General features: G+C 57.0%; 1 protein-coding gene across 2 annotated transcripts in view; it reads left to right on the top strand.

Annotated features, from left to right (window-relative positions):
• Positions 1-2869, top strand: part of CYTH1 (cytohesin 1) — a 33137-nt gene extending 30268 nt beyond the window's left edge. For both annotated transcript variants that reach the window (XM_013006307.2, XM_045299762.1), the window contains exons 12-13: positions 525-679; positions 1487-2869. In XM_013006307.2, the coding sequence (XP_012861761.2) occupies positions 525-679; positions 1487-1565 (234 nt within the window). In that variant the 3' untranslated portion in view covers positions 1566-2869. The remainder of the gene's footprint in view (positions 1-524; positions 680-1486) is intronic.
• Positions 2870-12161: the final 9292 nt, after the last annotated feature.

Raw genomic sequence — 12161 nt, 5'->3', positions numbered from 1 at the left:
CAAGTAACTGTTTCCCCTCACTCAGCAGGGACCACTGTATCAAGTACGTGAGCTCTCGATACTGTTTCCCCTCACTCAGCAGGGACCACTGTATCAATATGTGAGCTCTCGATACTGTTTCTCCTCACTCAGTGACCGGCTTGCCAACTCTGTGCAAGGTACTGAGGCTTCAAGCTTGGCCACCATCGCTCACTGGCTGTGTGTGAGGCATCGGCATCCTACCTCACGTGGTGACAGCAGCACACACTTGGGCCCAGGCACTTGTTCCAGGACCTGGGCTCTAAATAGACATCTTCCTGCTTTGGGATGAGGACCTTGGTAGCTTGGCTGTCAGTGTGTGGAGATTAGAACAGAGGCCTATGGTCCCAGTGTGTGGATACTGGACAGGGGCCGGTTGTCCCGGTGTGTGGACACTGAACAGGAGCCTGTGGTCCTGGTGTGTGGCAGATAGGACAGGCTCAAGGAAGGTAGTGCCTGGTCACAGCTTCCTCGGAAGTCTCACCCATGCCCCCCTTGACTCGCAGAACTGCTTTGAGCTGTACATCCCTGACAACAAGGACCAGGTGATCAAGGCCTGCAAGACAGAGGCGGACGGGCGCGTGGTGGAGGGCAACCACACGGTGTACCGCATCTCCGCTCCCGCGCCCGAGGAGAAGGACGAGTGGATCAAGTGCATCAAGTAGGTGCCCCACCTGGGCCCCGCCCCACCCCTCCATGGGCCATGGACCTGCAAGCCCTGGGCAATGTTTGGCTGTGCCCCCTGACTGCTCTGTGGGGGCTCCCATCCCAGGTGCTCCTCACCGAGTGGGCTCTAGCTGTCTTTTCTCACTGAGGAATCAGGGCTGTTACAGGGAGACAGCTCTGTGCCAGGATGGCTGTCCGTGGGCCAGGTGCTGGACTAGCCCATGTCTCCTCCCCGTTAGATGTTCCCTTCAAGCCCCTGTCCAGGGTCAGCCCCCTCAGGAGTCCTGGTGCTGTGGAAACGGCACCTGCTGGGAACAGGCCTAGTCAGCTAGAGACCCTCCACCCTAACCCCCTCCTCGTGTGCTCACCCCCGCCCTCACCCGACTGCCAGCTCCAAGCAGGGACCGCCAGTCCTGGTCACCAAGGTTGGCTCCCAGCCGCGCTGCACTGGTGCATGAGGGGCTTCTGGTGCCCCGTGACCACATAGCTAGAGTGAGAACACTAAGGCCCAAGTGTGTCTCCTGAACTAGGGTCCTGCCTGAGTGCTGTCTGTCCCCTGACCCTCGGTCTCAGGAAGCATGTCACCATGAGCTGGCTGTGGGGCCACCAGGTGCTGCTGGGACCTGCCGTTGACCACTGTCTTGACTGCACCCCACATCGCTCTGATGGCACCTCATGCCACAGAGCGCTCCCACATCTCTGCATCTCACATGCACCCCACATCTCTGTTCCCCATGCATCTCTGAGGGCCCAGTTCTGCCCACTGCACCTCAGCTCCCTGTCCCCCCATTTGTGTATGCAGAGCAGCCATCAGCAGGGACCCCTTCTACGAGATGTTGGCAGCCCGCAAGAAGAAGGTATCTTCCACAAAGAGACACTGAGAAACCCGCGGGCACCGTGCCCCTCCCCCTGGCACTGCCCAAGCCCTCGGACTGGCTTCAGCTTTCACTCCTTCATGAAGTGGAGACGGCTGCCCCTGATGCCTCTCCGCCCCGCCGTGCAGTCTGACAGCAGTGTCATCGTCGCGCCGCGCCTGCACCACTCCTGCTTTCTGTGAAGGCACCTCCACCCGCCCCGACTCCGCCCGCGGCCACCGCCGGGGGGATGGAAGAGAAGCCACACGCCATACAGATAGATTTCCCCGGAACAGAGAGAGCATAGCACTGTCCGGACAGCAGCTGCTGGCAGGGTGGCCAGACCTGGTGCTGCCCATCTGGGCACAAGGTGAAGGAGAGGGTGGGGGGGTGGAGGCCATGGCCTCTGTGGTCAGGACCCTCCGGACTCGGCGCAGGTGGCCTGTGGAGCCCCCGGGAGGGGAGGGACTCTTCTCCAAATGCAAGTTCTGGGTGGGCTCCAGGCCACAAAGTCAACGTTCTTCCCTGAACAAAACACCTGCAACCCAAACCCAGGGGCCCCGCAGGGCTTCGGAACGGCCCGACTGTTGCCCACCTGGTCCTCGTTGTAGAGGAGGGAGTGGGTCTCACCAGACCGCCTTAGGGCCCACCCTGTCCTGGTGCACGGACACCCGCCTCTCCTGCTGACGACAGCTGTTGGCGGTGGCGGGGCGTGCCCGGCCCCAACTCGGTGCGAGGGCTGCGGGATCCGGCCTTCCTGCCGTTCTCTCAGGGACTCTCAGGGAGACCCCTGCCGCTTAGCGGCTCCCTTGGCCACCGCCTCAGCAGAGGGGGACACAGGCCCCTTGGAGCCGGCAGCCTGCCCCTCTGCTCCCAGGCGCAAGCCGCACTCTGGGCACCACCTTCAGGCAGGAGCCCTTGTAGGAGGCAGTACAGCTGGACCCACCCAGTGGTGGCTGCATGCTGCAGCCTGGGAAACCCCGGCCGGCAGGGGGTGCCAGCCAGTGGCTGGGGCCAGAGCTCCCCAACTGGCCCCGCTCTGGGGCCCCACCCACCGCACTGATTCCCAGGACAGACTGGGAACAGCAGCTGGGTCAGTATTAGTCTATTTATCAGAGTGTACATATCTCTGTATAGTTTTTCTCCTCCTAGATTATTTTGTATTTGTTTAAAAAAACAAAGTTTTGTCAAAATATAAAATATAAAGACATGACTGAAAACTGTTGACAGGGTTCTTAAAAAGATTATAATTATTATTTTATTTGTTTTGTTTGTTTTGCCTTGTAAACTAGCACCAAGGAACTGCAGCAAATAAACTCAACCTGCCCGTGCCCCCTCTGTGCCCGAGGCCAGCTTTCCTGTGGGCAAGGAGCTCTGGGAGGGAGCGTCTGTGAGCTTTCCTGGAGCGGTGGTGGTGGGAGGGGCTCTGGGAGGGCAAGGCTGGAGGGCGGGCACAGCACTCTGAACCGCCTCCCATGGGGCAGCAGCCATGCCGATAAGAAGGGAGAGAACACCCTGCCTCCTTTCAGGGGAGAAAATCACTCACCCTCTCTAACTGAAAGGTCAGAGGTTCAGCCCCACCGCCCTCCTCAGCAAAAAGACTGCCTGCTCCCAAGAGATGACAGCCTTTGGGACCCCGAGAGTCAGTTCTGCTGTCACCTGGGGTCGGCATGAGTCGGACTAGACAGCACTCAATGGTGACTTTGAAACCAAGCAGCATGCCACCAGCCAGGGAGCACACCTCCAATCTTACTGGAGCTCACAGACGTGCCTGCCTAGAGACAGCTGGCTCACCGGCGAGGGGGGGGGGGGTGCACAGCAGCAGGCCCACATCTTTGTTTGCAGCCCAGCACAGGACCAGGACCTGGGCATCATGGTGACCCCCGCAGCGTCAGCCTGGCTCAGTGATGGACGCCAGGGCCTCCGAGGCTCCGGCTGCCATGGTTGAAGGGCTTAGCTCTGTGGTTTCCTTCTCGGCTATGCTCTGCACCACACACTCCAACGGGGTGTGGGGGGCTGGAGGGTGGCACTGAGGGTGACGGGAGATGACCCAGCAAAGGGGCAAGAGTGAGGCCAGGGCAGCCAGGTGGCCTGGACTCTGGCTTGCGGTGGTGGTGGTGTGGTGGTGGCAGAGTTGGCCTGGACCTCAGTGACTTGCTGGGCCCTGCCCATTTTGTAACTCTGAGAGAGTGATGGGGAGAACGTGGCTTGGTTGCATCCCTTGCAACTCAGCCCACTGCCATCCAGTCGATGGGGACTCAGAGACCCAATAGGGCAGAGCAGGGCTGCCCTGTGGTCTTCGGAGATGAATCTTCCTCCCGAGGAGGGGCTGGTGAGTTTGAACGGTGAGCAGCCCACTACACCACCAAGGTTCCTTTAAAAACTGCAAACCAAACTCAGTCCCTTGGAGTCAGTGCTGACTCACCAACTGTGCTGGCAGAGAGCTGCCGTGACTAACTACAGGACCAGGAAGCCCGGTCTTTCTCCCTCGGAGCAGTTGACGGTTTTGAACAGCTAACCCTGTGGGTCAAAGCACAACTCCACCAGGGCTCCTTTAGAAGTTAGTAATGTTTATTGGAACGAGTTCAGTAATAGGAATATTGGATATGTTTCTAGTAAAATGAATCAATAGGAATTGTTAAAATGTTAGGATTTTCGTATGATTCCCACCCCTGGTCTTGGGGTCAGGCTGGGTTCTCTAGAGAAACAAATCCAATGACCCCCGTATGCGCCTGTCTGTAGAAGGAGATTTATATCAAGAAACGGCTCACACAGTTGTACAAGTGGGTCAGTCCAGTCTGGCTCAAGCCCAGGGTCAGCTGTCAGCTGGAGGCGTCTCCTGACTCCTGCAGCTGCAGGGGCTGACGGGCAGGGAGCAGGGAGATGGAGCAGGAAGACCACAGGCTGGTGGATGCTGAGCTGAGGGAATCCGAGGTCGGCTGATGGCGGCTGGGGTCGGCAGGCAGCATGGCAGGAGGTGGACAAGCCAGGTGCAGGATGCAGACCCAGCAGTAGGCATGAGCTCCTTCCACACACTGTCAGTCTGCACGCCCGAATAAACCCCCCTCTGGGGTACCAAGACTGTGACCAGAGGAAGGAGGGGGTACCGTACCTTCTCTGCTCTCCCCACAGCTGCCTGGCTGCTTCACGAAAGACCTATTGTGGAGCTGGCCACACCGCCATCATGGGACCCTCGGGCCCACCCAAGTTGACACAGCCCTCCCTGTCACATTGTCCTCAGGTGCAGGAATGGGGGCAGAGGGCTTCAGTGTGATCCTAGGTCAGGGCATAAGCACCCTCGTTGAAGAGGGACCAGACGGAGACTCCCTCCTTCAAGCCCTAGGAAGAAGCAGTAGAAAGGGTTCCGTTGTGCCCTCCCCGCCTGAACCCTGAGGCCTCTGGCCCGCAGAGCCTATTCTACTGTCTAACCCATCCCCAGCCCCTCTATTCCGAGTGATAGCCAAACCCCTTCTCTCTCTTCTGGGGGGCAGTTGGAGGCAAGTCAGAAATCTCCACATAAAACTCTTGCCTGAGTTAGAGCCTCTGGCTCAGGTCGTGTCAGGCCAAGCCCTGCCTCTGGCCAACATCTGAGTGGCTAAGCCGCGGGTTCCTGGTCAGAGACAGGCCCCCATCTGAGCACTGTTCCTGAGCACCCTGTGTGCCCACTGGGGGATGTCGTCAGACCCGCCCTGCCGAGCTGCAAGACAAAGAGGAGGCAGCTGTCCCTCTAAGCACGTCTGGAATCTCTAAGGAATGACTGCCCTGTTGTCCACGGGCACCGTGAGCTGGAGGGGCTAGACATCAGTGTTGGACCTTGCAGTCGGTCCTGGAAAAGCTGACCATGGTGATCCGCCAGCTACAGCGGAGTGGCTGTAAGCCAATTCCCAAGGGCTTTCCGTCCATCACCACTGGGATCAGGCAACTGGAAGACGTGGGCTGAGGAGAGAAGCGACAGGATGTCCACTGGTGAGGACAGGTGGCGTGTCCCGGGACTGCGTTTCTGCCTGTGCTCGTCAAGCCAGAACATGTGCTTAATGAGCACAGAGGGCAGCCAGAGCCCTGGTGCTGTGGTGGTTTATGAGTTGGATTGCTAACTGCAAGGCCATTGGTTCAAACCCACTGTGAGGGAGAAGCCTTCTATTCCTGTCCAGAGTTACCGTCTCATAGGCCTCCTGGGGCAGTCCTATAGGCCTGCTACGAGTCGGAATCAACTAGATGGCAGTGAGGTAATTTTTTTTATATGTAAAGGGGGAGGGGGCAGGGGGAGGTAAAGAGTGTTTGGGGGCTTGGTAAGTGGTGCCTGACTCACTGGGTCCTCACGTTTTTTTAAAAAGCCACTGTGGGCTAGTGGGTTAAACACTGGGCTGCTAAACCCAAGGTCAACCATTTGAGACCACCAGCCACTCCGTCGGAGAAACTTGAGGTTTTCTACTCCCTCTGAGGCCAGGACAACACAGCCTGGAAGGCGAGTGACAGTTAAACCCATGGGTGTCACCCCCCCACCAGCTTCTGCCGTTGCAGCCTTCTTGTTGGCCGCCAGTCAGCCGATCCCCTGGGGACACGTGTGGCCAGCCCCTCCCCTATCAAGATTGGCAAGACCCCAAGAGGGCTCCCAGTCTCGATACGAATCCGATGAGCCTCGTGCCGCACAATAAAGCCCTTCCCCTTGTTGGAAGCCGCTCGGCATTGGCAACTCTGTCAGAGCTCGTCCAGAACACCGTACAGAGCCACAGTCTGGGGAACCCACGGCGACGGTTCCGCCCCATCCCGTCAGGGCTGTGGGCTGGCATGGACTCCATGGCAGTGAGTGAGACTCTAAGAAGGGGGCCCTGGGATGGGGGTGTGTGTGTGGGGGCACACCCTCTCCCTCCCATCCAGTCAGTGCTGACTCACAGCGACCCCCGTGGGTGGGTTTCCAAGACTGTAATTGCCTACGGGAGTAGAAAGCCCAGTCTTCCTCCCTTCTTCGAAACCCGCCGAGCTGCTGCTGGTTTCGAACTGCCCAACATGGTACCCACTACACCACCTGGGCTTCTAGAGAAGTGGGTCAGAATTGAGATGGACCATATTCACAACCTCTCTGAGGTCAGATGCCACCCAGTAAATCGCTGTCACAATGTCCTGTTCAAGCCGGGCAGGACCCAGCAGGTTAGGAATGCCCAGCTAAGCAGGGCTTCCCCTGGAAGACGTTCTCCTCCCTGCTGGACCAGGAGGGGATGTGTCCGGCAGAAGGCTTCCTCCGCACAGCTCTCCCGGCTCAAAGCAACCTTCCGGATCTCTTCATTGGTGCAGCGAACACCCACGTCATCATGACCACCAGGCTGTCCCTCTCCCCGGCCGGAGGATGCATGGTAGGTTACTGGCATAGTTGACAGGCATAATCCCTTAGCCACTTGTGATGTCTTCACAGGACGGTTTTGCAATCGCTCTGCCCAGCATCTGCGTATGTCCCCTTGTCGTGAGCTCAGAGCTGAAAGCCATGAGGAGTGTCCAAGGGTGAGTGCGTCGTCCAGCTCGGCAGCCAGGGCTGAGAACCCCAGGGGACTGACGCACTCTGCCCAAAGTGCTCAGGGTCAGGGCTGCGGTTCCCATCAGAGGGGCCCAGGCTCCTGTACACCCCCCGCACCCCTCATTGCCTCTCAGCTGCTCCTGGGGAGCCTCTCTGGGGTTAGGGGACTGTTTTTGAGATCCCCACGCTCCATGAAAGGATCCAGGGTTTCTCGGTTACTGCTCTGTCCCTGAGCTTCTGTCCTTCTGAACCAAGTCCTTCACTGTGGGTACAGCTGCCCCCAAGATCTACCCCTAAATCATGTAGTTGCATTTGCCTTTCTAACAACCCGTGAAAGAAAAATCAATTCTGCTTTGCATACTGTTGCTAAATGCCCTCCCCACCCCCACCCTTTGCAAACATGTGATAAGAGTGTCTGTGACTTAGTCCCAGCACCTAGCAAACCCCGGGCAGATGTGGTGGCTGAGCCTGGAGCCCAGGCCTGGCTGCACGGTGCCTGGAAGTGGTATGGACAATGGTGTGTGCCTGAGCTCCTGGGGGACTTGGTGACGTCCAGGTGACACAGCCACACCTGCCTCTGCCCAGTGAGCATTTGAATGCACCGATGCCAGCAGACCTGATGGCTCAGTGCCCACTCCACAGGGATCTGCTTGTGCCGACAGAAGGTCAGGGGGCTTCCCAGGTGGCCTCTGCCCTATACCTCTGGGCAGCCTTGACCACCCACCCACCTCCCCTCCACCCCCCGGCAGATATCTAAGGCCAGGAACAAAAGCCTTGCCTGGGAGGAAGGTAAAAGGAAACAGAGGAAAGCTCTAGGAAGCAAAGCTATGGATAGAGGTATAAACATAGGTGTGTACATATGTAAATACATTAATTCATAAAAGCAGAGGTATTGGCCTATGTACATATATCTATATGGCAATACATTGAGGAAGTGGACCGACTTTGGGCCTCTGCACAAGCCCTGCCTCTAACAACCTGGCATTCCGTGATACCCTCCCGGCACAATCACTGCCTAAGCAAATGTGGTGAAGAAAACTGATGGTGCCTGGCTATTAATAGATATAGCATCTAGGGTCTGAAAGGCTTGAAGTTAAACAAGTGGCCATCTAGCAGGGAAGCAGCAGCCCACATGGAAGAAGCACACCAGCCTGTGGAATCATGAGGCGTCAGGATCTTGCAACAGGCATCAAAGACCCAGAACAAACAAAGAACCCATATTGAGAACAAGGGGGCTCGGAGCAGAGATCCAAAACCCATCTGCAGACAATGGGACATCCTCTCATAGAAGGGTCACAAGGAAGGGATGAGTCAACCAGAGCACAGTATAGCACTGATGAAACACCGTATTCCTCTGGTTCCTTGAGTCTTCCTCACCATCCCCCACCCCCCAAGCCCTGCCTTTCACTGTGGGCTAGACCGGAGCATGTGCACAGGTACAGACAAGAGATGAGAGCTCACGACACACGGAATCCAGGAACAGGAATGGGAGTAGCAATGCCAGGAGGGTAGGGGAGAAAGTGGGGAGAGTTGGGGAGGAAGGGGAAACTGACCACAATGATTGGCACATTACCTCACCACCCCACACCCCCACACCCCAGAGGGATGGACAACAGAAGCCATGGGGGAAGGGAAACAGCAGTTGGTGTGAGATATGAAAATAATAATTTATAATTTATCAAGGGGCACAAGATGGGGAGGGGTGGAGGGAGGGGAAAAAAGAGCTGATACCAAGGTGCTCTAATAGAAAGTGTTTAGAAAACACTGATGGCATGTAAGTACAAATATGCTTGATATAGTCGATGTGTGGATTGTTATAAGAGCTGTAAGATCGCCCAATAAAATTATTTAAAAACAACAACAACAATTCTGCCTGCCCAGGGTAAGGCTCCTTCCACACGGGAGCACATGGCCCAGGGGTCCCAGTCGTCCACAGTCACGGATGTCAGATATGCTCAGGCCTCCAGCATTGTCCTCAGGCCCTCAGGGTGCTCGCTGATAAGCTCTGGGCTGCTCCTTGAGAGGTCCGGTTCAAACCCACTGGCCACTCTGAGGGAGGAAGGCGAGGCTGTCCGTTCCTGTAAAGACGGACAGCCTCCAGTACCCTGCTCAGGGTTGCTGTGAGTCAGAGTGGCCGTGATGACCATGGGTGGTCATGCCCTGAGTGCACGATGGGCAGGTGCCACCCAGACCCTTAGAAAGAGCCACGAGCCATCTTCCCTCACAATTGCCACCACAATCAGCCATAATATCCCACTACCAGCTACCCAGCACCTCACGTTTCCCTGTGAGCCCCCAAACCAGCTGCTCCCATCGGCCTGGGACTGAAACAGTCAACAAACCCACTGTAGTGAAGTCGATGGGTGCCCACTCCCAGGGTAGGGGTGCCCCTGTGAGTTTCGGAGACCTTCACTCTTGATGGGAGTAGAAAGCCTCATCTTTCTCCCACGGAGAAGCTGGCAGTTTCAAACCGATGACTTTGCAGTGAGCAGCCGGATGCGTAACCACTATGCCACTCGGACTCAGCGACCCCCCTCGTGTCTTTCTTCTGAGGGCCGCCTGGGGGGACTTGGCTGCCTGGGGGGACTTGCCCCTGCAGCCTTTGGGCTTGGCCAGACATGCCCATACCTGCCTCACCCTTTCCTCCCAGTCTGTTCCTGCCAAGCAGGCTGCGGCTACTAGGCCCCAGGCCGGGAGGGGTCCCAGACAGACAGGGACCGAGAGGAGGGCAGTTTGCAGTGTGTGTGTTAGCTTGGCCCTGGGGGCCCTGTCCCCTGTCGCCCATCAGCCCATGCCTGCCCGCCTTTTAGTGTGGTCACAAAAAACCTTGGAAGCCTCTGTAAACTTTGAATGGAAACCCTGCCCCCAGGCCCTCCCAGTCAGGGCCCAGGACGAAGGCGCCCCTTTCAAAGGGCACCTCCAGGAGCCAGAACAGCCCCTAGGGAGAGGGATGAGCAGGAAGCCAGGGGCAGATGTGAACGTGCACTGGTGAAGTCCACCCTGAGGGCCTCCGAAGAAAGGCCTGGCCACCCAAGTCCAAGAAAACCCAGCCATTGAAAACCCGTGAGGCGCAGTTCTACTCCAAAACACACGGGGGCGCTGCGGGATGGTGTTAAGACCGACCTCCCGTCTGGATGCTCAGGTGTGGGTCTAGATGCTCTGGGAGGTTACAGACAGGCTGGCTGGAGGTGAATGGCGGGGTAGGGGTGGGGTGTGTGTGAGGGCGAGTCTTAAGGGACCTCAGCCTGGTCTTACCATTGGCTTTCACAAGCCCCTTGGCCAAGTCGTTTCTAGCTAGGCTTGCTGTCCATCAGGTGGAAATCGGTCCCCGGCACCTGCAGACTGTGGACTTTATCACGGCAGCAGCGGGAGCCCTGCTAACCGCAGGGCCAGCAGTTCTAAACCATCAGCTGCACAGAGGCATAGTCTCAGAAACCCACAGGGGCAGTTCTAACCCGTCCTGTGGTTGCTATGAGTCAGCATCCACTTGGCGGCAGTGGGTTTGGTGTTGGTTTTGATCATAGCAAGGCCTCAAAACAGCTAACACGCAGGGCAGGTGGGCCGGAGAGGGAAGCCAGGGTCCAGCGAGCGTGGCTCAGCGTCAGCCAGCTTCTGAGAGCTCGCTCACCCTCCTCCTGTTTGTTCTAAGCCTCCTCCCTCGATTTCCCTCTCCTCTTCCGCCCCCCACCCCTCTCTCTCTCTCTCTCTCTGTCACACACACACAGCAGGGCTCCTGTGTGCATGTATCATTCTTGTTCTTCCCATTTTTTTAAGGGTGGTGAGTACACAGCTAGAAAACACGGGCCATTTTAATAAGACTCCTGTCTTTAATCATCTCCTGCCAGCCCTCCTGATGTGGAAGCCCTGGTGGTATAGTGGTTGTGCAAGGCTAGCAGTTCAAAGCGCCCGGCTGCTCTGGGAGACAATACACTCTCTACTCCTGTAAAGAGCTACAGCCTCAGAGACCCAGTTGGACCCTGTGGTCTAGAGTTCCTGAGTCAAAACGGACTCCATGGCAGGGGGTTGTTTCTGTGGAATTTGGAGCTTCGGCGACCCATACGGGCCCTTCTGCCTCGGTCCTATCGGGTCACTAGACGTCAGAACTGACTTGATGACAGGGAGTGAGATTTTGAACTTTAAGAAGAAAATAAAAAATCCCACTCACGGCTGTCTGTCAATGTCAACTCAGATCAACCTTCCAGGACAGGGTAGAACTGCCCCTGTGGGTTTCAGAAGCTATGACTCTTTATGGGAGGAGACAGCCTCATCTTTCTCCCAAGGAGCGGCTGGTGAGTTTGAACCGCCGACCTTCCACGACACACAACCTGCTCCACCACCAGGGCTCCCTTGAAGTATCCTGGGGGAAGAATTTGCCGTCTGAGTTTTGGATTCATCACTCCTCATCCAACGTGGAAAAGAAGGCAAATAAATCCTCTGGGCTGGAATGTTCTGGAGTGGGCTCAGCGAATTGCATGCCAAGCCCATTTGTCTGGGGCCAGGGGGCACGTGGCACTGCTGTGTGGGCTGGGATGTGCCCACCCAGCCAGAGGGATGATGTCCTAGCCAGAGACACCACCATGGGGGACATGAGGACATGAAGCCTCAGGGCTTCCTTCGCTTGTAAAAGTGACGTTTTACTGTGTTTTCAGGAAACGTTGACAGAGCCAATAGGTTACCACTCACCAGGCATGACACAGCTGGTTTTGGGACCCCGGTCTCTTTCCCACAGCCTGTCCACATAGCCTCGGGCTGCCTCCTGTGTGCCTGGCACCCAGCAACCAAGTGGGAGTTCACGCTGGCCCTGCGGGTTTGGACACAGAGCTCACAGCTGCCCCCTCCTTTGGCCTCGACTCGAGACCCATCATTCAGCCACTCCCCAGCCCCGGAGAAGAGACAGATATGTGTTTTCTGATGGTCTTAGGCTACCCCTGTTGAAAGGATCGTTCAATCCCCCCAAAGGGGTCACGGCCCACAGGTTGAGAACCGCTGTTCAGTGTGTTCATTCCAGAGTGCTTGGCATAAGGACGCTGCCATACGCAGAGGGGGTTTATGCAGACCGACCCGAGACCCTCTTCACTGTCTGGTAGTTACATAATCTGTTGTCAATTGGAGAG

The sequence above is a fragment of the Echinops telfairi genome, unplaced genomic scaffold (genome assembly GCF_000313985.2).
Source record: "Echinops telfairi isolate 266 unplaced genomic scaffold, ASM31398v2 ScPeMD7_7458;HRSCAF=8496, whole genome shotgun sequence".
Taxonomy (NCBI): domain Eukaryota; kingdom Metazoa; phylum Chordata; class Mammalia; order Afrosoricida; family Tenrecidae; genus Echinops; species Echinops telfairi.
This window is presented reverse-complemented; position numbering and strand designations above follow the sequence as displayed.